This window comes from Hyperolius riggenbachi, chromosome 5 (genome assembly GCF_040937935.1).
Source record: "Hyperolius riggenbachi isolate aHypRig1 chromosome 5, aHypRig1.pri, whole genome shotgun sequence".
Classification (NCBI taxonomy): Eukaryota; Metazoa; Chordata; class Amphibia; order Anura; family Hyperoliidae; genus Hyperolius; species Hyperolius riggenbachi.
The window spans coordinates 133054196-133080181 of record NC_090650.1 but is presented as its reverse complement, the minus strand read 5'-3'; the positions used below and the strand labels follow the sequence as shown (position 1 = coordinate 133080181).

Sequence of the window (25986 nt, the reverse complement as noted above, 5' to 3'; positions counted from 1 at the left end):
GTCAGTCCCTTATATTACATAGAAGACGTAAAATTTCAGGGCTGTGGAGTCGGTACAAAAATCCACCGACGCCGACTCCTCAGATTAGGATTCCACTGACTCCGACTCCGACCCCTCGACTCCGACTGCATATTACAATTTTCTTGATTGAAAGTATGTAACATGAAATGCATCTCTTAACTGCCAACGTTTAGGAATTTTAAAATACAACTGAAGTGAGAGGGATATTGAGGCTGCCATATTTATTCCCTTTTTAAACAACACCAGTTACCTGGCTAGCCGGGCTGATCTTCTGCCTCAAATACTTTTAGTCATTGACTAAAACTAGTCCTTGGTAAAAGTACTTGTAGAAGACAGAAACAAAGAACATCTATCAGGCCCTAGGCAATGTGACTGTGGGTACATGTAAGAGTGATGTGCAGGTACTCTGCAGGGGAATAAGGAGATTCTTCCTCTATTACACATTCTTCATGTACAATCTGTACCAGGTTTATGGGTGATAGACAACTCCTCTGTGTTCAATGTACACAACATTCTCAGTGGATTCCCTGCAGCTCTGTGGGGAGTGCATATGTAAAGTATAGTACTACTGTGTACTACTACTTAAAGTTTTATACATACATGGGGCTTCCTCCAGCCCCCTTCAGGCTAATCAGTCCCTCGCTGTTGTCCTCCACCACTTGGATCTTCTGCTATGGGTCCAGGTACTTGAGCCAGTCGGGCGTAGTGCGCATACACACACTCTGCCGCTGGTAACACGTACTACACCTGCGCAGCATTATTGCGCAGGTGCAGAAAGCTCCTGGCTGTGGGAGCGGCACACGGCCGGACTGCGCTGACTGGCTGAATTACCGGGACTCTGTGAGGATCTGCGCGGCTGCCTGCGCAGGCAGGCAGCCTTTTGACCACTGTTCAGGTCTGCATTCTGCAGTTCTCTGGAAGAGAGACCTTTTGTCAGTTGTGCAGCTTGCTGTTGAGGAATTTGCATACGTTTGTCATGCAGATTGCCTAGCCACATCCTTTGTGGGCTTGCTCTATAAAGAGCTATGTTTCCCACAGTAAGTTGCTGGTCATAAGAGTTAGTCCTGTGGAACACTCGCCTGGAGTGTCAGCCTTGCTCTTTGTTTGAAGATTAGCCTAGAGTAATTCCTGGGACTGCACTAGGCAGGTTTCCCTAGTGCAGTTAGGATTGCATTATTTGTATTGCCTGTTCTGTCTGTCTGTGGGGTGCTAACCAGAGCAGCGGTTGTTACTGGTAGGCCCCTCTGTTCTGATGTTGCCATACTTGGATCGCACTCGCTCTGACAGTAAGAGCAGTGGATCGTATCTCTTACGTATTCCTGTTTTCATGTGTCTGTCTTGTCTGCTACGACCGCTTGCTGGAGGCTCGGTGAGGTAACCGTTAAGCAAGCGTTCGCGTCCTCTGTTTCATGTTTGTTTGTCGGTGGTTAGTTAGGCGTGCTTGTCTCTGTTGTGCTTATCACGCGGGGACCGCGCACAAACGCGTGCACTGTTGCGAATGAGTGTGGTGTTCGCGTTTAGCTAGCGTTTGTTATTTTCCTTATCTCCTCATTGTATGATTTGCTGTGCCTTTGCTACGCTCGTGCTCTGCCTTGCTGTAGCCTTGTGTCACCTCTGGCAATCGCCTCTCCCACGATTGCGTTCCTACTTCATATCTGCTGTTGTGTATGCACCGTCGCGGGTTGGCGACTAGTGTGGTGCACACACATACAATCTGTCGCTTTGCTCTCTCTCCTTCAGGGCTATCTTGCCCTGCATTTCTTCCCTTCGTGCAATTCCTGTCTGGCGTGTGTGGCAGGGCAGAGGAGCTGTTCCTCTGCACTCCACAGCTCCATCTGTCGACAGGAATTTCCCTCTACAGGTGCATTGCACCTTTTGCTGGGTTCCCGCAAATTATATGCTTGTGGAGGATTTCCGCAGTGTCAGTGCACGTCTTGTGCGCTGATCACGGAGGGAATTCCACAATCGTTACAGACTCATAGCAGAAGAGATGATCAAAGGAGCAGAAAAGTCAGGCACTATGGTTTAATGGTAAGCAAGTGGCACAAATATAAATCTTGACAGTGCATGGAAAATTGTTGCAAAATCACAATAAAGTCCAAGGCTGTACCTGGGTGTTGGTGGGAGGCAGCGGTGGTGGGCGCCAGTGAGGTGCACGGCCATGATTTTGCAACAATTTTCCATGCACTGTCAAGATTTATATTTGTGCCACTTGCTTACCATTAAACCATAGTGCCTGACTTTTCTGCTCCTTTGATCATTGCTACAGTTCTACTAAATGTCATGAGCACATAGTTTATTGGGTGTTGCAGCTGTTGCCCGATATCTACAGCGTTTACCCGAGTGCCTGCCAGCTCTTCTATATCCATCATAGCAGAAGAGCCAGGTTGCGGAGGAGGACATCGACTGGATTAGCCTGAAGGGGGCTGGAGGAAGCCCCAGGTATGTATAAAACTTTTCTTTTCATCCATCTCAGTTATCCTTTGATTCGTAGTCACCAAACCAAGTTTTAACAACATATCAAATTATTTGATTTCATCAGCAAAGGGAGTGCATACATTTACATAATCCAGCATCAACGCAGAATTATTTCCATCTCATTGACCATCTCTATTAGTGACCCAGCTACACATCAGGCTTTATTCTTACAGCATAGATGTTATTTAGATGTGATTTAGTATATATATATATATATATATATATATATATACACATATATACAGTATATATATATATAAGATTCCTGTGTACACATCATATATACTGTACATTCACAATCAGATATGTATATCTGACTTAAAAAATACGGGGACTGCTTTATTAAAGCAGCACAAGTCACTATTTTTCATTTTTGTGGACTAAGCACAGCTATTACTGTATGTATAAAGTATTTATGATGACTATTATCTAAGAAAGAGAACATTTTATCATATTTTCTATTTTAATTACAGTTTAAATTCATTAGGAGTCCTCCAACTCCACAGCCCTGTAAAATTGTACAATCAAGATTGTATAGTTAATTGGGCACCTTTATACATCTTGTATACTGATCTTTTATGATACACAGCTTAGGTAGTAAAACAAGGCATGCCAATTTAGCATTGAACTTCCGAAGGTGTCTTTTATTCTGGGAATATTTCAAATGCTGCTTATAGTATCTTGTGAGCTCTTCCAGGCAGGGTGCAAGCTCTGCCCTTCCCATGTCATGTTTTTGTGTATGATTATTTCTGGGGTAGCATTTATTCCCTTATTTGTAATATATTGGCACCTTGTAGAAAATATAAACCAAACCTGACAGTTTTCTACTTACTGCAGCTGAAAGCAGAATCTTATGACCAAGTAAGCAGACACTGGAAGCCCCTAGCCTTAAAGAGTTCTTAATTACCTTAGTTTTCATACCTGAATATCAAGGGTCACATATGGATTTGACGAGTGGTTGGATGGTCACTGGCTGGATGTGAGGTAAAGGGTTTACTATTTTCCATGCAGCGGTGGGCTTCACTGCCATATACCTGAGTGTCCTTGAAACTGGTACTGGTATTGATTTGTACACCAAAAGAGATTCTGTATGAGGAAGATCTGTGGAACTGCCTGGATTCTTCTGTGTATTTGCACTGGTTCTAGTAAACTTACCAATACAGAAACTGGTCATATGACTGTTAATGTGCAAGTGTACTCTCACAAATCCTATATGATTATGCATGTCTTCTAATTGTGTTGATATTGTTAGTTCCAAGAGGAGTTTGGATAGACAGACTCCTTGTCTGTCCATCAATAATCATAAAAACATTAGCACAGTTAATATCATATGGAGATTCATGGCACTTATCTACTGCAACAAATGAGGCAAGTGTAATGCACTTTGCATGTATTTCTAGACTTAATACGCATTTAAAGAAAAAAATAAACCAGAGTGAATAAGGGCTTCAATAGTATTCAGTTATAAACTGGCTGGTGTGGTGATAATACATGGTAATAAAAGCCTCTTTTCCTTCAAATCACCCAATTTAAACACACAGACCCCTGGAATTCCGGTGATGACATCTTGCTGTCTGGGCCTCCACCATCAGCTTGTAGATGAGGAATCTCATGGTTGCTTTGGGGAGGGAATATGGTACTTATGTTACTCCCTCCCTTCACTGTGGATTGGATGAGAGGCATGGCTGTTACAGTCGGAGACCTCCCCTCCAGATATAGCAGGGACCCATGGCTTTCCATATGATGGGGAGAGGGGTGGCAATGTTCAATCAACATGAGGATTTCTTGAGTGTCAGGACCATCATGGTCAGGACCATGCCCAGAGCCAAAATGTCTTCAAGTATCATGGCTACCCATCCACGACTCCCCTGAAGTTAACCTCTTGAGGACCACGGTGTTAAACCCCCTAGTGACCAGGCCACTTTTACTGAAATAGGCCACTGCAGCTTTAATGCCAAGCTGCAGGGTCGCACAAACAAACACAGACAAACACAGAACATTTATATCGTGCTTTTTTCTTTTTTTTGGCGGACTCAAAGCGCCAGAGCTGCAGCCACTGGGACGCGCTCTATAGGCAGTAGCAATGTTAGGGAGACTTGCCCAAGGTATCCTACTGAATAGGTGCTGGCTTACTGAACAGGCAGAGCCGAGATTCAAACCCAGGTCGCCTGTATCAGAGGCAAAGCCCTTAACCATTACACTATCCAGCCACCACAGCCCACAAGGGATCTCCCCCCCCCCCCCTTTTCTCCCCACCAACAGAGATATCTGTTGGTGGGGTCTGATCGCTCCCCCAATGTTTATTTTTGTATAAATATTTATTTGATTTTTTTTTTTTTTTTTTTTTATAAAATTAGCTATTTTTTTTCTATCTCTCCCCCCCCCCCCCCCCCCGGCTAGCCAATTAGTGTGATCGGCTGTCATAGGCTTCAGCCTATGACAGCGGAGTACAGTGCTGCTGTAGATCGCAGCACTGTACATAGTTACTAGACGGCGGTTTCGCTGTCTACCAGTCTCTGAGCGGCGATCGATCATTCATGACAATCGGCGTGGAGCAGTCCTGGGGCTGCCGACACGTCCACGCCATTTGGCTTGGAGCGGTCGGCAAGCAGTTAACCTTCCTGGCGGTAACCCCAAACGATCGCAGGAGGCCCTGCTGGGCCGATTTACTTAATTTTTTTTTTTGCTGGACGCAGCTAGCACTTTGCCAGCGCCAGCACACCGATCGCCGCCGCCCCGCGCTCGATCGCCGCTATCCGTCGCGGCGTGCGGTCCCCCCTCCCAGACCCCGTACGCTGCCTGGCCAATCAGTGCCAGGCAGCGCCGAGGGGTGGATCGGGACTCCCAATGACGTCCCGACGGGGGAAGCCCTCCAGGAAATCCCGTTCTTTGAACGGGATTTCCTGATCGAAGCGGGCGGGGGTATGCCGCTGAGCAGCGGCTATCATGTAGCGAGCCCTGGGCTCGCTACATGATTTAAAAAAAACAAAAAAAAAAAAAAAACTGCTGCGCTGCCTCCTGGCGGAATTTTTTATACCGCCAGGAGGGTTAAAGTGAACCCGAGGTGAATGATATGGAGGCTGCCATATTTATTTCCTTTTAAGCAATACCAGTTGCCTGGATGTCCTGCTGATCCTTTGCCTCTAATACTTTTAGCCATAGCCCCTGAACAAGCATGCAGCGGATCAGGTGTTTCTGACATTATTGTCAGAACTGACACGATTAGCTGCATTCTTGTTTCTGGTGTAATTCAGCCACTATTGCTGCCAAATAGATCAGCAGGGCTGCCACGCAACTGGTATTGTTTAAAAAGGAAATAAATATGGCAGCCTCCATATCATGCTCACCTTGGGTTCACTTTAAGGACTTCTGCAGGTGAATATATATGTGTGTGTGTGTGTGTGTGTGTGTGTGTGTGTGTGTGTGTGTGTGTGTGTGTGTGTGTGTGTGTGTGTGTGTGTGTGTGTGTGTGTGTGTGTGTGTGTGTGTGTGTGTCAGAATTTTTTTTTATGAGAGTGACAGTTTATACAGTTACATAGTTTGGTTGAAAAAAAGACATTCGTACATCAAGTGCCGTCCCACCAGAAAAAATAAATAAAACACCATTCTGAACCTGCACCTATCCCAGTTGATTTAGGGGAAGGCAAAAAACCTTACAAGGCCTGGGCCAATTAGCCTTAAAAGGGAAAAATTCCTTCCCAACTGCAGATGACAGTCAGATAACTCCTGGATCAACTTTTCCGGGAATTACCTAAAATTTATAGCCATGGATGCCCTTCAATGCAAGGAAAGCATCCAAGACTTCTTTAAAGGGAACCTAAACTGAGTAAAAAATTTTAAAATAAACACAAGATGTACCTGCAAATGAATATTACATACATACCTCACTCTCAGTTCCTCTCAGAAGCTCACCATTTTCTTCTTACAGTGATCCCTTCCAGTTCTGACAAGATTTTGTCAGAACTGAAATATACCAGTTGCGGTCAGTTATAGATCAGCAGCTGTCAGTTACAACTGAATGTGCAAGGTAATGTCCATGTTTCTCTATGGCTCAAGTGGGTGATATTACAATTTAACAGTGTGCTGACCAGGAAGCTGTTATGGGGTAATGGCCATTTTCAAAATGGAGGACAGAGAATTCCATCGTTTACAGTGGACAAATGGGACGCAGGAGAGGAGAAAGAGATTGAGGAGTAGACTACATGGGAGGTACGTATGACCTGTGTATGTTTATATTGACTTTTTATTTTCAGGTCAGGTTCTCTTTAAATGCAGATATAGAGTTTGCCATAGCTACTTTCTGAGTATGTATTCTGGGATCAGGGTGAATGCAAGTGCTAACAAATCCAAGATTTATCATGCTATAAATTACGCTATTTTTCTCTAGATTGTAAGCCTTTGGGCAGGGTCCTCCTCCTTTTGTGTCCTACCTGATCATGCACCTCCATTGCTGTGCACCCATGCTATGCATTTGAGTGAACCTAACTTGCCTAATCTCCATGCTCCCATCCAGTGACTGACTAAGCATTACCTTGTACTCATACTGTGCTGTATGATCTGGTTTTCTTGTATTCCTGTATTGTCATATTGCTGTATGTTGCCCCTAAATATTGTCTGTAACCTAATGTCCAGCGCTGCGTAATATGTTGGCGCTTTATAAATACAATAAATAATAATAATAATAATAATGCCAAGTTTAACTGAAATTAGACCTAATAGGTATGAGACTTTTCTTAGTAATATTGGAATTGAGCAGCACTCATTATGGACCCTGATTAAGGGAGCTGGTACAAGTTTGTTCGTGGGGCGCGGGGGGGGTCAAAGTTTAGCTGGGAGGCCCTATAATTTGTAATTATGCCCCTGACTTTGAGTAGCCAATGTCTATAAGGATAAATGAGAAGTGCCAGGTGACCATGAAACTGCATCCCCTTGTGAGCAGATAGAGTAGGCTGAGTGTTCAATAACAGACTGGATTTCAGCTGCTAACTTCAACTAGGTCTCCAGTCCTGGAGAGGTGGATCTTTTGCAGCCAGTTATCAGGGGGCATTTTGAGTAGATGAGGGAGCTGGTTTAGAACCATGTACAATAATGAACATAATAATTAACTTTTTCTTGAAAGCCTGTACTTGAAATAACATTCACTTTCATGCATTTGATGTCACATAGGCAGAAAACATGAATTTACAATGATTACATTTCCTTGTTTGCTGAAAAAATAAACTGATGTTTTTAATGTAATTTACTTCTCTGCCATGTTTATTGTGAGTTGGAATTAATTTCTCTTGTATGCAGTTTGTATCGGGCATGGGCATCATTTATCTGAAAGAATTTCTGTAAATCTGATTAACATTTTTGTGTTTGCTTAGCCTTGAAAGCAGCTTCTATGTTGTGGATTAATTAAACATAACAAATGTAAATAAGGCCATGTTTGTTCTTTTTAATTGCAAATACAACTAAACAAACTGGATGGTGAGGTGAATGTTTGTGGAGCCTGATGATGTACAACAAAACACACATTTATTGGGAATCTCAGGCTATGTACACATGTAAATGTTTTCATGTTAAAGTTTATATTGCCTGCTCACAACATTAACTGGCAAATTGTGTTTCAGTAATTATACACTCAGCCTTGAATCCTTTATGAACTTGAAATATTGTTGAAGCACACAAACATTACATAATTAGTATCAATAACTTTATCATGAAAACTATGAAGAATGCACCATCCAGCTCTCTTGGCCTTTTTCAGACATGGGTGATTTACATAAAAATAATAGTTAAATCAATTGAACTTTGTATACATGCAGGAACTATGCCTCTGTATGCCTCAAGTCCTGAACTTAATAGTCTTCTAACCCGTGACCCTGACTGCTTTTCGGCTGTGTCCTCCTCTTGCTACCTAATTTAATGTACGTAAAACTACGTACACGCTCTGCTTCTGACAAAAGAGACTAGGGTTTGAATCTCGGCTCTTCCTATTCACTAAGCCAGCCCCTAATTAGTGAGGAGTCCTTGGGCTAGATTCTCTGACACTGCTACTTCCTATAAAGCACATCCTATTGGCTGCAGCTCTTCGGCTTTATGTCTGCCAGGAAAAAAAAGAAGCTCGATATAAATGTTCTGTGTCTTGTCTAAACTTGCCTAGGGCTCATCTTCAGAGCTCCACCAGTACCCTTCAAGGACAACCATGAAGTGGTGGACCTGATGGGGAACTACTTACATAGCATGCAAATGAGGGATGACAGTGTATTGAGTCATCCGCCCTGTTTACTCTGTGTGGTATGGCATATGGCTATGCTGCGGCACTTTGCTGTATGGGGCAAAGGGGCAGGGGTGGGGGGTAGGAGGAAGGCATGACTGTACTGAAAGGATATACGGTAGATTTATGGTGGAACCAGAAAGGAAGTGCAGGGCTGGATATGATCATACCTGTGAGGGGTGGAACGTTTTCATGGCAGCTGTTATATGATTCCAGACAGATGGGCTCCCTGACAATGGCAATTTCCATAGCTGTGGGCTTTGAAATTGGGAGGATGGGGGGCATGATTTGTTTTAACACCCTCTATTAATCTAGTCTCCTTTCTTGGTGGCGAAAACTAGAACCCTCTACCTCTACGGAATCTTATACTCCTATGCAATGTAATTATATGAATAAAATAGTCCTGACCACAATGCGTGTTGGCTGATTCACATAATGATAATCAAAGTCTACAATCATTTCCTTTTCATCTATAGCTTTATGCCAGAATCAATTGATTTTCTTTCAAATACATTTTATGGCCTTGTTTATTTGGACTTTTTTATATGCCTGAAACCAGCATACAGTACTAGAATGGGGGTAGCAAAGCAGTGTCACATGTTATGGTGAGCTTGGTTATGTTTTTCATGTGACACCAGAAAAAGCTCTATATTTATATATGTGAAATATCCCCATGCACAATGAATTCTGGTAGTATGGGAAGTAGACTACAGTCCGGATTTCCATTTTCTTTGTGTGGAAGATGTGTGTAAAGCTATATTAAGATGGCTGACCACGCCCCGTGAAGAAACCAGAAGCTGGTGAAACATGTTTGAGCCTGGCATGATTTTGCACTAGATGCTGGGCTGGCATGCCTGGTGCATCCGCAGCACTGGCCGCATTGCCTGCACTACCTTGCATTGGCTGTTCAATTTACAGCTCACAAGTGGCCATTACCTGCCCTGCACTGAGTGACCAGATTGAGACAATAATAGATACACTGAGAGTACGCACTCACAGGACTGATATATGGGCTTTGGGCTTAGCTTTGCTGTGCCACACTTTGTCAATCTCAGTGTCAGCTTTGCTTTGCCACAGCTTTGCCTATCAATTAGGCAATTGTTCTACTCAGCAGGAGATAACCAGAAGACAATGCACCAGAGATAATGACCAATCTCTACAGAAAATAATCTAATTCAGAAAATCTAAAGCCCAATCTACACGATACGATTCTTTGTGCGATTCGATTACGATTCTATTTACGATCCGATTAAATCCGACATGTCCGATCGAGATTCAATTCAATTCGATTTGCAAAACAATGGCAAATCGAATTGAATCAAATCCCGATCGGACATGTCGGATTTAATCGGATCGTAAATAGAATCGTAATCGAAACGCACAAAGAATCGTATTGTGTTGATGGGGCTTTAAGGTGCATACACATGTCAGATTTTTGCAAACGACCGGTCGTTTGGACGTTTGAACGTCCGGTTGTTTAAACGTTAAATCGGGCGTGTGTATGGTTGGTAGTTCACCTGATAAGACTGGATTTGAACGATCCGCTTGGCGGATCATTCAAATCCAGTCTTATCAGGTGAACAACCAACCGTACACACGCCTACTTTGACGTCCAAATGACCGGACGTTCAAACGTCCAAACGACCGGTCGTTTGCAAAAATCCAACGTGTGTATGCACCTTAACAGAAAAATCGAACAGAAAAATCTAACAGAAAATTGTATGGTGTGTACTAGGCATAACAGTGGTTCCCTTGGATACAATTTGCTTTATAGACCTGAACCTTTTGTAGACCTGAACTCTTACACAGAACAGAAGGAAAACCTAGAGAAATCCACCCTGTATGTATTTAAAGAGTTTAACCTAATCCCCCCTCATCTGTAACTAATCAGCTAAGCAGCTGAGCAGCTAATTTGCAAACACAGGATGTTAACTATATGTCTGCTTCCATGAAAGCAGGAAGTACACATAATGCAGATTTATTGCAGGAATTATATCAGCTGTAACAAAGAAATGTTTTTCTTTAAAGAGAACCCGAGGTCGGTTTGAAGAATGTGATCTGCATAAGAGGCTGGATCTGCCTACACAGCCCAGCCTCTGTTGGTCTCCCAAAACCCCCTAAGGTCCCCCTGCACTCTGCAATCCCTCATAAATCACAGCCTCGCTGTCGACACACAGCGTGTCGCAGCAGGCTGTGTTTTTCTCTATCGTGTCAGTCTGCTGCTCTCCCCACCTCCTGCAGAACTCTGGTCCCCGCCTGCCTCCCTTCCCTCCCCGCTGATTAGAGGCGGGGGAAGCACAGCACAGCTGTGATTTATGTCTGATTGCAGAGTGCAGGGGGACCTTAGGGGGGTTTGGGAGACCAACAGAGGCTGGGCTGTATAGGCAGATCCAGCCTCAGTTGCAGATAACATTCTTTAAACCCACCTCGGGTTCTCTTTAAAGATTATTATGCTGTTATTTATCTTTTAGAGTAGAGAGCAAGTTTTGAGTTCAGGTCCCCTTTAACAACTCAGTTACAACTTTGGAGTCGTGTGATCTTACATAAAAAGTCACAACTTAGAAAAGCCAATGAGCCATGAAATGAAGCAACGTTGCATTGATATGTCTTTAACTTTTTTTTTTTGTTGTAATTTACAGAACAGTGAGCTACTTAACTAACTACTTACCTACATACTACACTCTAATATGTACATTAGGTACATATTCCTTGTAAAAATGCTGGCTGTTAGCAGAGGTGGATTAAGATGCAGTGGGGCCCTAGGCAAGGTAGTAGATTTGGGCCCCCTTGTGGTCCTTTTGGTAAGATGAAGTGGAGAGAGGTCAAAGAAGGTGGCAGGTGGTTCCCTTGACAGCCACTAGGCCCCAAGCACCTGCCTAGGTGTGTGCATATAATAAGGGCCCCAGCTAAAAAAGGCATCAGATATAAACTATATTAAAGTTATCATTCACTAACATGATAAACGTGAAATATCGTTTATAATACTGATATTCTATTCCCCACTGTAACCTCTATTTTTACGTTTACTAAAATGAGGATCAGTAACATTGATAAAATATTGTTTAATATACCGATACTGTACTACTTCATTCATATAGTAAAATATCTTAAATCCTTACCAATATTTTACTATAACCTAACCTCTCCCTACTCTCACACAGAACCGTCCCCTGGTGGTGCCTAACCCTAAGACCTCCCTGATGGTGCCTAACCCTAAGACCCTCATGGTGGTGCCTAACCCTAACCCCCCCTATGGTGGTGCCTAACCCTAATAGCCCCCTGGAGATGCCTAACCCTAACAACCCCCCTAGTGGTGCCTAACCCTAAGACCTCCCTGATGGTGTCTAACCCTAAGACCCCCCATGGTGGTGCCTAAGCCTAATAGCCCCCTGGAGATGCCTAACCCTGACCCTAACAACCCCCCTAGTGGTGCCTAACCCTAAGAGCCCCCCTGGTGGTGCCTAACCCTAAGACCCCCCATGATGGTGCCTAACCCTAATAGCCCCCTGGAGATGCCTAACCCTAACAACCCCCCTAGTGGTGCCTAACCCTAAGACCTCCTTGATGGTGCCTAACCCTAAGACTCCCCATGGTGGTGCCTAACCCTAATAGCCCCCTGGACATGCCTAACCCTAACAACCCCCCTAGTGGTGCCTAACCCTAAGAGCCGCCCTGGTGGTGCCTAACCCTAATAGCCCCCTGGAGATGCCTAACCCTAACAACCCCCCTAGTGGTGCCTAACCCTAAGAGCCCCTCTGGTGGTGCCTAACCCTAATACCCCCTGGTGGTGCCTTACCCTAAGACTCCCCTGGTGGCGCCTAATCTTAACTCCCCCCCGGAGGGCCCCTAACCTTAACCTCCCTCCTATGAATCGTGCAGCTGCGCGGCCGCGGGAGGGTTTTTCTCACCTTTTTTTTTTTAGCATGTAGCTAGCCTAGCGCTAGCAACATGCTTCCCCCCTCCCCGCGGCGTCCGCCCGCCCCCTCCGATCGCCGCCGGCGCCGCTTGCCCATAAGGAAATCGCACTCTGAACGGGATTTCCTTGAGGGCTTCCCCCGTCGCCATGGCGACGAACGGAGTGACGTCATCGACGTCGCCGACGTTGTGACGTCACAGGGAATCCCGATCCACCTCATAGCGCAGCCTGGCGCTGATTGGCCAGGCTGCGCAAGGGGTATGCGGGGGGGCCCATGTATCGCGGCGGGTAGCGGCGCATCGGCGGCGGGTGGCGGCGATTGCAACAAACACACAGCTAGCAAAGTGCTAGCTGCGTGTTTGAAAAAAAAAATTATGCAAATCGGCCCAGCAGGGTCTGAGCGGCACCCTCCGGCGGCTTACCCCGTGTCCAGCACGGGGTTACCGCTAAGGAGGTTAATCACCCATTTTGTTTGTAAAATCAATTTGTATATGATTGTTTATGTTTTAGATTAAAGCGGGCCCAAACCAAACATTTTTTTAATTCAAAATATTTAGTTGCACCACTCTGACACATACGAAGATAAATAAACACTCCTTTAAGCCTATGAGCATTTCAGTTCATACTTTTCACCCTTCTCTTTTCATAACTAGGGTTATACAGGTGGCAGCCATTAGCAATTCCTCCTTTGCCGGACACCACCTACTCCACCAGTCTGCCGGATTCTTTCTTGGCAATATGAAAGGAAGGGAGGAGTTCCTCCAATAAATGTAAAATATTTTATATTTGTCATCATGCAGCTGAAAAAAGGCTGCTATTTATTATTATAATTTAGAACATAGATTTTATTTCTGAAATCTTGTATTTTTAATTTGGGTCCACTTTAACATAGAATTAAAAAAATGTTCATTGAGGAGTCAAACGTAAAAATAAATGTTTTCTTTATATATAAGTTTAACTAAGTTTGTTTAAAAATGATAATTTGTAACATTGAAAAGCAAAGATGAAATGTTAACATTTTTTTCTGAGAAAGCATAGGAAACAGTTTTAGAAACAATTATACAGTTTAGCAACAATTTGTTAAATTATGACTTGAAAGTTAAAGATAACAAGTGATATGTTTTTGTTTTATATTTTGGCAAACGATTGTACAAATGAAAGAAATGTTTTAAAATAAATGTGGCGCCCTTTTTACATAGTTATCGCCAAACGAAAACACTTTAACATTAATGTCTATGGGGCGCCCTTTTTAACCCTCTGGGCGATACAATTACATCGCCCAGGAGGGGGCGCAGCAACTTTAAAAAAAAAAAAAAAAAAATTTAAATCATGTAGTGAGCCCTGGGCTCGCTACATGATAGCCGCTGCGCAGCGGCATCCCCCCACCCACTCCGATCGCCTACGGCGATCAGAGTAAGCAGGAAATCCCGTTCAGAACGGGATTTCCTGCTGGGCTTCCCCGGTCGCCATGGCGATGGGGTGGAATGACGTCACCGACATCATGGACGTCGTGACGTCAGAGGGAGTCCCGATCAACCCCTCAGCGCTGCCTGGCACTGATTGGCCAGGCTGCGCACGGGGCCGGGGGGGGCTGCGCGGCACGGCGGGTAGCGGCGGATCGGCGTCGAGCGGAAGTTACACGCAGCTAGCAAAGTGCTAGCTGCGTGTAACAAAAAAAAATTATGCAAATCGGCCCACCAGGGCCTGAGAAATCCTCCTGCGCGACATACCCCGAGCTCAGCTTGGGATTATTGCCCAGGAGGTTAATAGAGGCCTTTATTACATGATACAGCCTAGGTTGGTGGATGATCCTGCTCTGGCTGTTAGTCGCTTTCATAAAAACACTGATGCAGCAGAGAAGAAATCATTTTACGTTGAAAGATAAGGTTAAAAGTATGTATTTTAGCTGCAATAAAAAGATAAGGTGTGGCACAGCTCACATAGAGTAGATCACACTGGTAAATGAACACCAACACGATTCCAATTGGCTACATTGTGGTGCTTGAAGATCTGTGTCACACATTCAACTCAACAGTAGCACAAACAGTAAAACGTAAATTAGTGCTGATCATAGTAGGCATTTTGCAGCTGTTGGCATGCCTGCAGAATTTGCCATTTGAAGAGTTCTTATAGCCATATCCAACAAACATACAGTAGCACGTTGAGTTGCCTCCATGCATTCTTCTTATCAAGGCATTGAGCTTCAAGGAGCATTACTAGCAGGTGTCCTCTAGGCTGGGCTCTTTCATATCCCCTCCAGGGAGACACGGCATGCAAGTGTCCAAGAACAAGAGCCTTGCACATAGACCAGTATTATGTTAGCACCATATCTGAACTAGAGGTCCATGAATTAAACATCAGACAACACCTCAATAACAACAGGAGAATCTTGAGGAAACATTATAGTGCAGCTGCAGACGACACTGTAGATTAACTGTATAAACCCTTTAGTGTTAAGCAACATTGCAAGACATCTCTCCAAGCTGAAGAGTATACAATAAAGTGCTTCATTTTACAGAAAACAAAAACAATCTTATAAATATTATATAGTATTCATGAGGATGATTATGTTCAGACAACATGCGCAGCATTTATTGTTAAGTTCTGTATTGTTTTATATTGTGCTTTTTCTAATAATTTTGGACATTTTACACATTTTACACATTCCCCAAACCAGCAGTTTTAATTTCTGCTTCAGCTGCCAAGATCCACTATAGCATGCAGAGTTCACCTGGTGTTTTTGGGACACAGGACCATCCCCTCTGAGACACCGTCTCCGTTTAATTAACTGCAGTCTCCTTGAAGTGTACTCTTAGTAGAATAATATTGCAGTTACCATGTTTGAAAGAGGCACTGTAGTGACATATAGTAGAATGCAGTACATTATTCAGGATACAAATTTTTATAGACATTTTTCAGCATCAGAAACACTTCCTATATATATATATATATATATATATTGCTGTATATTGGTAGGCAGCCTCACCCTCCCAGTGACAGCCTCCAAAAGCATTTTGGAAGACTAGGCGTTATTTACACTGGCTTCAGAATACCCAGTGAGCAGACATTCCACAGAGCTGCACCTGACAGAACATAAGATGTCACTACCTGTGATCAATTTCAGAATGTAAGATGAGGGTGGGGAAAGATTTTACAATGGGCAAACGACTAAATTTCACTAATATTATAAATGCGACAGTTTGGATGTTTGGATGTTTGTTTCTCAATCACGCAACAATGGCTGAACGGATTTGAATGACATTTGGCACACACATAGTACATTACCTAGAATAACATATAGGATTATTTTTATCCACATATCCAAAAAGTGGGTGGATTTGACTTGGAAAATGTAATGTAAGCCATTCTTACACTGTTAATGGTAGGGTTCTCAAACTTTGATTGATTTTCAAGGGGAATATTTAATTGCTGCCATTCCTGCACTGTTAATGGCACAAACCTCAAACTTGGTACAGTTGGTCATTGAGTGACTGGGGTTCAAATTCAGAAAAGGGGTGGAGCCACAAACAACCAATCAGATGTTGTTCATTTCAATGCAAATTATTGATGCCAAAGACCACAAACTTGGTCATTCAGTAATTTAGTAATTGTGTGTTATGGTTAAAAAAAGTGGGCACAGACAACACCAGCCAAACGCATACACGGGTAACGCTGGGCCATCAGCTAGTAATTTTTAAAGAAATATTGTAAAAAAAATTTAAAAAATGATTCATTATGTTATTTTCACTACAGCTTTGCTAAAGGTCAGATAGGCACTCATAATTAGATTTGCTAAAGTAGAGAGCAGAGGGAGACACAGTAGATATGGCAAATCACAAATTTGTTTTTATTTATTTATTTTTTTATAAAAAGTTGTCTATTAGGTAAGAAATATTTTCAACCCTCACCTGGTTCATACTATAACAAAGACTGTTGAAGGTTTAGTGAAATAAGATTGTGCAGCTGTAGTTGCACTTACAAAGTTGCACCTATAGCATTTTGTTAGGGGAAAAAAATGACAAATCTGGAAGGACCTTTAGCATTCCTCACTATGGTCCATTGTGATTCAGGAAAAGGTTGAAAATCTGTAGCGCCTAACAAACCCCTCCCTAACCACTTACCCGATACTGCATACTGGAAGTTGCAAAAAAGAAATGTACAAACACTGGTGCACATGGCATGGGCCCTGAGCTCAGGACAGAGGCTAAGATGGATAGACAGCAAATGTGAACATATGAACATGCCTATGCAACAGCTGAAAGAAGCAGTGATTAACAGACATCTGGTGTGCAAAAGCAGGGTGCACCCTTCTAGGGACAAAATCCCTCGGAGGAACCCTCTCACTTAAATGTTGCTGAACTTATGCAATTCCTGCTATATTTGATACTGCAGACAGTTGTATACCATTGCACTTGATTGGCTGACGGGCTGTCTGTGGACCATATAAAAATGGTGGATTGCTGGCTGGGAGTTAGCACTTGCTTCTCGTGTGTGTTGCTTTCATTTGACTTGCACAGCAAAAGGCAGGAGGTGGCACTGCTGACCTGACTGAGGAGGAATGTAGGACGGCTGACTGGCTGAGGGTGAGCAGTTTCTTAGTCACAGACTAGTCGCAGCCAGCCAGTGTGTTATTGTCACTTGTGTAAAAAAGGCCGCGCCCTCTGTCATAGAAAAATAAGAGTAAACAGTCTCACAGTTCGTTGCAACTTTACACCAAGCTCAGTTACAGTTTGGCTGTCTTCCAAAAATCTTTGGCTCTTTACTTCTAGACAATTACCTCAGCATGCAAAAGAGAATAAACAGAAACAAGACTTATAGCGTATCACTGTGCTGAAAAATTGTCCCAAAACCTGAATCAATCGCCTGTGAGGTTATTATATGAAACACCCTACCGATCACCAGTGCGTGGACACTCTCCCCTAAGTGCCCGCACTCACCCTGTAAGCCTTCTGTGTCTCCGGAGGTCAGATTAATGGTTTATGGGGGCTTAGAGGGATCAGGTTATCCTCCTATGGATATGGAATACAGCCAAACTGTAACAGAGCCTGGTGTAAAGTGGCAACGATCTGTGAGACTGTTTACTCTTATTTTTCTATGACAGAGGGCGCGGTGTTTTTTACACAAGCGACTTTCTGTTTTTGCACAAAACATTGAGAACGCGAACCACTTACTGCAATATTTGTGTGTGTTTTTTCCTAAGCGCATTTTCTTAATTGTATTTATCCTTTTATCAGTGTGTTATTGTGTTGGGCTGCAGCATGTCATGTCTCAAGTTGTTACATATGCTCCCTTGCTGACTGAGAGCATTAAATGAAGTAGAGTAAATTGTCGAGTGCTGTGTGATCATTCCAAATCCGGAAGGGGGGACGGGGCGCATCCTCATATTGATGAGATGAGACCGGATTTTAAGGAGAAATCCTTTAAGACTGGAAAATTGAGGGCAAAATAAGAGGATGACAGAGGCTAAGATAGATAGACAGCATATGTGAAGCTATGAACATGCCTGTGCAACAGCTGAAAGAAGCAGTGATTGACAGACATCTGGGGCTTGATTCACTAAGACAAATAGCATGCCTTATCAGAGTTAACAAACCTTATCCGAATTAACATGCCTTATCAGAGATAGCACACCTTATTAGAGTTAACATGCCTTATCACCGTTAACATGCCTTTTTAGAGTCGCATAGTGAGTGCTACAAACTTATGCCTGCTAATAGGCAATGACAAGAGCTCCACTCCTCCTGCCCTGAGCCCCTGCGGCTTCGTAGCGCCCACTATGCTACTCTGATAAGGCGTGTTAACTTTGAGAAGATGTGTTAACTCTGAAAAGGCATGTTAACTCGGATAAGGCATGCTATTTCTCTTAGTGAATCAAGTCCCTGATGTGCAGAAGTATATACTGTATGGTTTGGTTGAATGGATGTGGTGGGGGAGCAGTAGTTCAATGGCCCATAGTGTTGTAGAGTATCAAACAGTACAACATTGCTGTTCGATATAATATCAATAATTGTCATGGTAAAATCTGCTGAAAATCTGTGTGCACTGTATGGGGGGAACAGATCCCTGGTCAGATTCAGATAAGAGAGTGATTGATCTGTGCCACGTTTGTCAGACATCTGTGTGTGTATGACCACCTTAAAGTGGACCTGCACAGGACACAAGGAAAATATAACAGGAATGCACCTTGTATGTATTTAAAGAGTTTAGCCTGTGTAGTCCCCCCTCATTTGTGTCTAATCACTAGTTGTAATTTGATCGCCTCCATATGGCAGTTAAGCAGATAAGCCCATTTGAAAGTATAGGCTGTAAATAATATGTCTGCTTCCATGAATCAGGAAGTAGAAACTGTGCAGATTTATTGCAGTATTTGCATCAACTGTAACAAAGAAATTTTTTTTTGTGTAAAGGTTATTATGCTGTTGTGTGTCTTTTAGTGCAGAGAGGAGTTCTGAGTTCAGGTCCACTTCAGGTGTTACGAATGAAAGCTTTTAATCATTTTCTCTTCAGTTGGACTATAGCATATCTCTCACTGATAAGTAATTACAGGCTGAAAATCTTTCTGTGGAAAAATTCCTTTGTCCTCTGTCTTTATAGGAGATGAATACAGTAACTGACTGTCTCAGGTACATGATGGTAGTTTTTTCAGATATAAACCTTTAAATATGAAATAAGACTATGGGATTCCTTGAAAGACCTATTTAGAATTAGGACTATAGAGATAATTGTTTTATCTGATTAGTATATTTTCATGTTGGCTACAAATGTTGACGTTTCATTTTTTTTTTTTTTTTTTTTTAGAATGTACAAGGGAAGCTTTATGGATCCACACTAGAAAACAACAGAACAATTATCTGCCAGAAAGAAGCTGACCAAATTAGAAATGCTGTGTAAGTAATATGCTTACATTTATATATAAATATGTGCATATGTAAGATTATCTTGCATGCTTTAACTCTGGTATTCTTGTACAGAGTCACCTATCATCATTGTATTTATTTAGCATTTTAAAGAGACTCTGTAACAAAATTTTCAGCCTTAGTTCTTCTATCCTATAAGTTCCTTTGCCTGTTCTAATGTGCTCTGGCTTACTGCAGCCTCTCCTAATTGCACAGTGGCTGTGTTCTCTCTGTTATATGATCTAATCTGTTTCCTTCTGTCGGCTCTGTCGGGCTAAGGCTTGAATGTGTGGAATGTGCAGGGCTGCTTGTGATTGGATAGAAGCGATACACACCCTCTGCAGGCCCCCTGCAGGCTCTGTATGACTCACACACTCTGCTTATGTGAGCCTATCACAAGCTAGTTAGTTTGTTTGTAAACACTGCCTAAAACTGTTAAGTACAAGCCAGGATTGCAGCAGAGAGTGTCAGAAACAGCACAGAGGGGCCCAGGAGAACATAATGAATAGAATGGTATGGTATGCTTTTTGCTGTAAAAAATTTAGAGTACAGATTCTCTTTAAAGAGAGTATGCTGTTGTGCATATTTATTGCTAAAATACAGGAGCATTTCTAGGGCCCTTGGAGATCGGGAGCACCTGTGGGCACTAGGCAGGGGGGTGTATGCGGGAAAAAATGGTCATGATCATACAGTGAGTGGGCGTGGCCATGGGTTGGGCCAAATGTACATGAACTTAGCAATTAAGCTACAGATAACGGGCCTGCCCATCAAAATATTGGATGGAGCCCCCTGTCCTTTATTTAGATAATTTACAATCAGTAAAGGCATAGATCAAAGATGTATACACACATACAATTTTGATTGGTCAATCACTGACCAAATTTACCACCCCTATGCAGTAAGTGGGCCAACAGACAAATGCATTTGATGAACAGAGCTAAAATTGGCTAATCAAAATTGTATGTGTGTACCATGCTTTACAGCTAATACTGTACATGCTGAAAGTAGCAGGGATCAGCATACAATTTCAGCTGGTTTAAAAGCAGTAAAGGCACAGAGTAACACCTTATACTGTACACACTGGAGGTAGATCAGCACACAGTGCAGGCACTAGAGAACAGCTTATACTGTACATACTGTAGGCAGCAGAGATCAGCACACTGCAGCTAGCATGCCCAAAAATATGAGGGTTACGTTGTGCGGTGCGCTACATGCGCCCGACGAAAAATGGGTGTGGTCATGGGTGGAGACAAATTTACATGAACCTAGCAATGGTGGGACATTAGATTAGGACAGTGGTGGCAAACCTTTTGGAGGCCGAGTGCCCAAACTGCAACCCAAAAGTCATTTATCGCAAAGTGGCAACAGCAATTTAAACTAAATACTGTACAAACGTTTTAACTCATAGATGAACATTATGGAAAATCCAAGTTGAAAATAAACCGTGAAGATAAACAATTTCATCCATCCTACTCCTGAAAAAATGTATTCATTTTTTTTTTAAAACCTTCCAGTTTTATTTTCTGTTTTAAAAAGCTAAAAAAGTAGGTTTAATGCTATTGTCTCATATGATGATGATTCAGCTTTTCCCATAGTCTCGCAGTTAGAAATCATGTGACCCCTAACAAGACAAATTCAGCAATCATGAGGCCCCTATCAAGATAAATTCAGCAATCATGAGGCCCCCAACAAGACAAATTCAGCAATCATGAGGCCCCCAACATGACAAATTCAGCAATAGTGAGGCCACCAACAAGACAAATTCAGCAATCATGAGGCCCCCAACAAGACAAATTCAGCAATCATGAGGCCCCCAACAAGACAAATTCAGCAATCTTGAGGCCCCCAACAAATCATGAGGCCCCCAACAAGACAAATTCAGCAGTCATGAGGCACATAAATAGACAGCATTTCACATAAATAGGCAGAATTCCCCCTTAATATGGTAGACACCTCTCACCTGGCTTCTGAATTCTCCTCTACTGGCTGCTGTGCCTGACAATACTGTTTTTGGCTGGATTGGGGATGATGTGTGGGCTGAAAGGCCTGGCAGTGATGCTGTGGCCGGGTTGACTGGCGGTGATGCTGTGGCCGATGCTGTGGCTGGGTTGGCTGGCAGTGATGCTGTGACCTGGCTGGCGGTAATGCTGGTCTGTGCTTGGCTGGTTGAAGTAAATGCTGGCCTGACTGGTGGTGATGCTGTGGCCTTTTTGACAGTGATTCTGGGCTGGTTGGCTGGTGGTGATGCTGGGCTGGCTGGCCTGGATAGTTTAGGTTGTGACAGGTGCCCCCTAGTTAAGGTAGCGCCAGGAGTCCCCCAGTTTAGGTAGTGACAGGAGCACCCCAGTTTAGGCAGTGACAGGAGCCCCCATATCATTTAGTGACAGGAGCCCCCCAGTGTATGTAGTGACAGGTGCCCCCCAGTTCAGGTAGTGACAGGGACCCCCCAAGTGTATATAGTGACCGGAGCCCCCAGTTTAGGTAGAGACAGGAGCCCCCTAGTTTAGGTAGTGAGTGACAGGGACCCCCAGGTTAGGTAGTGAGTGACAGGGACCCCCAGGTTAGGTAGTGAGTGACAGCCGCCCCCCAGGTTAGGTAGTGAGTGACAGGTGCCCCCCAGGTTAGGTAGTGAGTGACAGGCACCCCCAGGTTAGGTAGTGACAGGGACCCCCAGTTAGGTAGTGACAGGCACCCCCCTTACCTTGACAGCCAGCGTTAGAACCGGCCAGGGGCGTAACTAGGAATAGCCGCCCCCCCTGCAGAGACTCTGAGCAGGGCCCTCCTCCCCACGGGCCCACTCAGGGCCATTTTTGGGGGCTGGAGGGGTTGCAGCATGAGGGGAGAGCTTGGTAGTACTTCGGTGGGGAGAGGGGATGGCCCCCCTCCCTCACCTTGGGCTTTTCCCTCTGCTCTCCCCTCCAGCATTGAATAGTGGGTATGCAGGCGGCAGAGCAGCGGCAGATACATACCATTCTTGCGTTCCATGGATGTTCCTCTTTCTAACTTCTGACGTGACTTCCTGTATAAACAGGAAGTAGCGTCAGACACTAGAGGGAGAAAAATCCGCGCTGGAACGCAAGGAAGGTATGTATCTGCCGCTGCCCTGCTGCCTGCATACCCACTATTCAATGCTGGAGGGGAGTGCAGTGGGGAGAGCCTGAGGTGAGGGAGGGGGGACCATCCCCCCTCCCCACCGATGTGCCACTAAGCTTTCCCCTCATGCTGCGACCCCTCCAGCACCCCTGTAAATAGATTGAGGGCACCCCAGGACATGTTGGGGGCACGGGCCCCCCTAAAAGAGTGCTAGCGACGTCCATCCTAAAATATATTGTACTGTGATTTATTTAACTTTTGGTCTAATGGTAAATATGAAAAATGTCTTTAATATATTTCATATTTCACATTTGCAGCTTACAGTAAGTTTGGTGCTTTATCCAGGCTCATACAACATGAAGGAAGATGATGCTATGTACACAGTGCAATGACTTACTAAGAGGTGTTGGGAAAACTTGCCACGGTTTAGTGAACCTGTTGCGCATACTGCTTGCATTGCGGCTCTCTGGCCAACTAGTGAACCCACAATCTAGAGTACTTGGTTTGGGAGGTTTCCAAGCCCACAAATTATGAACATGGGTTGGCCCACCAAACTGCACCAGAACTGTGCTGGTTTCTGGCCGGACCATCACCCACTCCCCCTTTCCGGTTCCATACTAGAGTTGCTAACATCGCCGCCCCTGACTGGCATGTCTATGGCCGGAGCATAAAGAGCTGCATGGGTGACCATATGGGTAGTCCCAGCTAGCTTTCCCATCCAGCTCTCTAAGTGTTGGGGCAGTGACATTAGCACAGCTCCAGCTGCAATATGGTAAGCCAGGGTAGGGAAGAGAGGTGATGGCAGCGCTGATCATATTGGGATCACATTGACAGCGGACCTTTTATTGAATATTCGTAAACCTGTCAAAAACCTGAGCGGTTTTTGCCTTTTTCATGATTGCTAACTCAGTAAAGGACCAGCCCTTAAAACTTTGCTATCCTATAAATCCGGCATAGCGGGGTCTGAACCCTCTATAACAGTAATTATAGATTGACGGTGTACCTTGAAATGAATCAGAGCACTCAGTATATGATTTTATATAAAAAATTGTATTTGCTTATCATACAGCATATATACAAAATATGAACAGTTCCAAGTAGTGTTTCCTTCTAACAGTATTCCATCATATCAAGGCTTTATAGCCAAGCGTTCATCAATTTTCTAAGCACATTCAAAAAAGAATATAACAGTTGTGTTATCTAGAATAAGATAAAAAGTAGTCCCATCTGTATCAACAGCTGTGTATCTAGTAGCTGTGTAAAACTTGTAGTAATCTTCTTAAAGAAATAGCATAAAAAATAGCTTCTAAAAAAATTTCTTGCTAACATCTTAACAGAACTAAATGCTGAAAAATGAATAAAGGAAATACCCAGAATATTAAGCATATTACCCCTTCTCTGTCATCTCTTCAGCATCTAGAACCACTTGTGGGAAGGTAGCTTCTGCCTCATGTGTCTTCTCAGGAGATTGTTGGGCTTCTGCAAACTATGAGCTTTCAGCTCCTACTTTTATAGGGATAGGAAGCAATATGGCTGCCTAATCTGGAATGTCCCTGAATCCCAGGTTCTGATTGGCTAAAATTTCCGTGCGTCAAACGCTATCTATGTTTTGAATACCTAAATCACAATATTATTGTTTATAAATTCTTAATTACCTTATCTTGTGAGAATGAACGTCATCTGACATTTTTACATTTAATTAAAAGGTCATATTTGATGCAGTTAATTAAAAATATTATTAATAATATTTAGATAATAGTTTTATAGTAAAACTTAAAATTCAAAATGTATAAACAGGAATTATACCGTTCATGTGGCCCCTAGGTTATTTTGAGCACAATGCATTCAACGTTTTATTGTTAGCTTACAACAGATTAATTAGTTAGTTGGTTAGTATTATGTATTAATACAGTTAATTACACCTTTCTTATAATAATAATAATAATAATAATGGCAGTATTTGTATAGCGCCTTTCTCCTGTCAGACTCAAAGCGCTTGCGAGGCAGCCACTAGAGCGCACTCAGTAGGCAGTAGCAGTGTTAAGGAGACTTGCCCAAGAAACTCCTTACTGAATCGGTGCTGGCTTACTGAACAGGCAGAGCCGAGATTTGAACCCAGGTCTCCTGTGTCAGAGGCAGAGCCCTTAACCATTACACTATCCCACAAGGTTTTCTTTTACAAATGGAATGTAGCGGAACAAAGTATGTGTAGTTTGCCAGCAGAATCCCATAAAATAATGTCATCTTTCTATTTAAATATATATGGCTGCCTAATCTGGAATGTCCCTGAATCCCAGGTTCTGATTGGCTAAAATTTCTGTGCGTCAAACGCTATCTATGTTTTGAATACCTAAATCACAATATTATTGTTTATAAATTCTTAATTACCTTATCTTGTTGGAATTAACATCATCTGACATTTTAACATTTGATTAAAAGGTCATATTTGATGCAATTAATTAAAAATGGACGTCACCAGCCATCTTGTCTGCTTTTTTCCCAAGACATTGAGACTTAATGTCATTCATGACGCATTTCTGATGATATCCCCTTCTGTTAATTAGTTTTTGGAATGTGTCTGTACTTTCCCAGGTCAGGTTGACACTATAACACTGTACACAGACCTGTAAGAGCCTTCAGCAATTTAAGGCTTATTGAAACATACAGGCCTTCTAATATACTTATTTAAATATAAAGCTTATTATATAATTCTTCTTAAAACAATTAATCATATAAGAAATAATTAAATATTAAATCTTAATAATATAAAATCATGTTCTATATATTTGCCTTTCTTATGAATAAATATAATGACTTCAACCAGCAGAGGTCACCATTTCATAACAAATAATATTAATTTTATAAGACTATTAAACCGCCAGGTGGCATCATTGAATCATCTTTAACTAATTGGGAAAACACCTTATATTGTTTTATTATTTTTTAAAGTCTGTTCCCAAAACATCATGTGTTATCAGCTTTCAGTGTTCAGCTAACTGTGACAGCCTTGTACCCAGAACACGTCAACAATTCTCCAGAACCAAAACAATCCTACGAGAATGTTTTACTGTCTCATCATCACTGGAAGAATCCAGCATTTCAAAATATATTTCAAAGTATTAAATTCTATTATATAGGGTTTAACAATAACGATTTATTTCTTCAGAAGGGCTGTATTAATCATTAATATTTAGATTAATAATATCTATGTGTAATAATTAAGAAAATGTGCATATATAATTATAGCAGTAATGTGAGTTTTAAACTAGCATTCTGTCTTACACATATTGCGCAGTCTAACCTTGACATTAACAAAGAATGTC

General features: G+C 42.8%; 1 protein-coding gene across 2 annotated transcripts in view; it reads left to right on the top strand.

Moving 5' to 3' along the window:
- NEK11 (NIMA related kinase 11) overlaps positions 1–25986 on the top strand; it is a 386870-nt gene that overhangs the window by 246606 nt on the left and 114278 nt on the right. For both annotated transcript variants that reach the window (XR_011020552.1, XM_068234487.1), the window contains exon 9: positions 19473–19561. Coding sequence is in view for 1 of the 2 variants with exons in the window: in XM_068234487.1 (XP_068090588.1) it covers positions 19473–19561 (89 nt within the window). In the remaining variant the exon portion in view is untranslated. The remainder of the gene's footprint in view (positions 1–19472; positions 19562–25986) is intronic.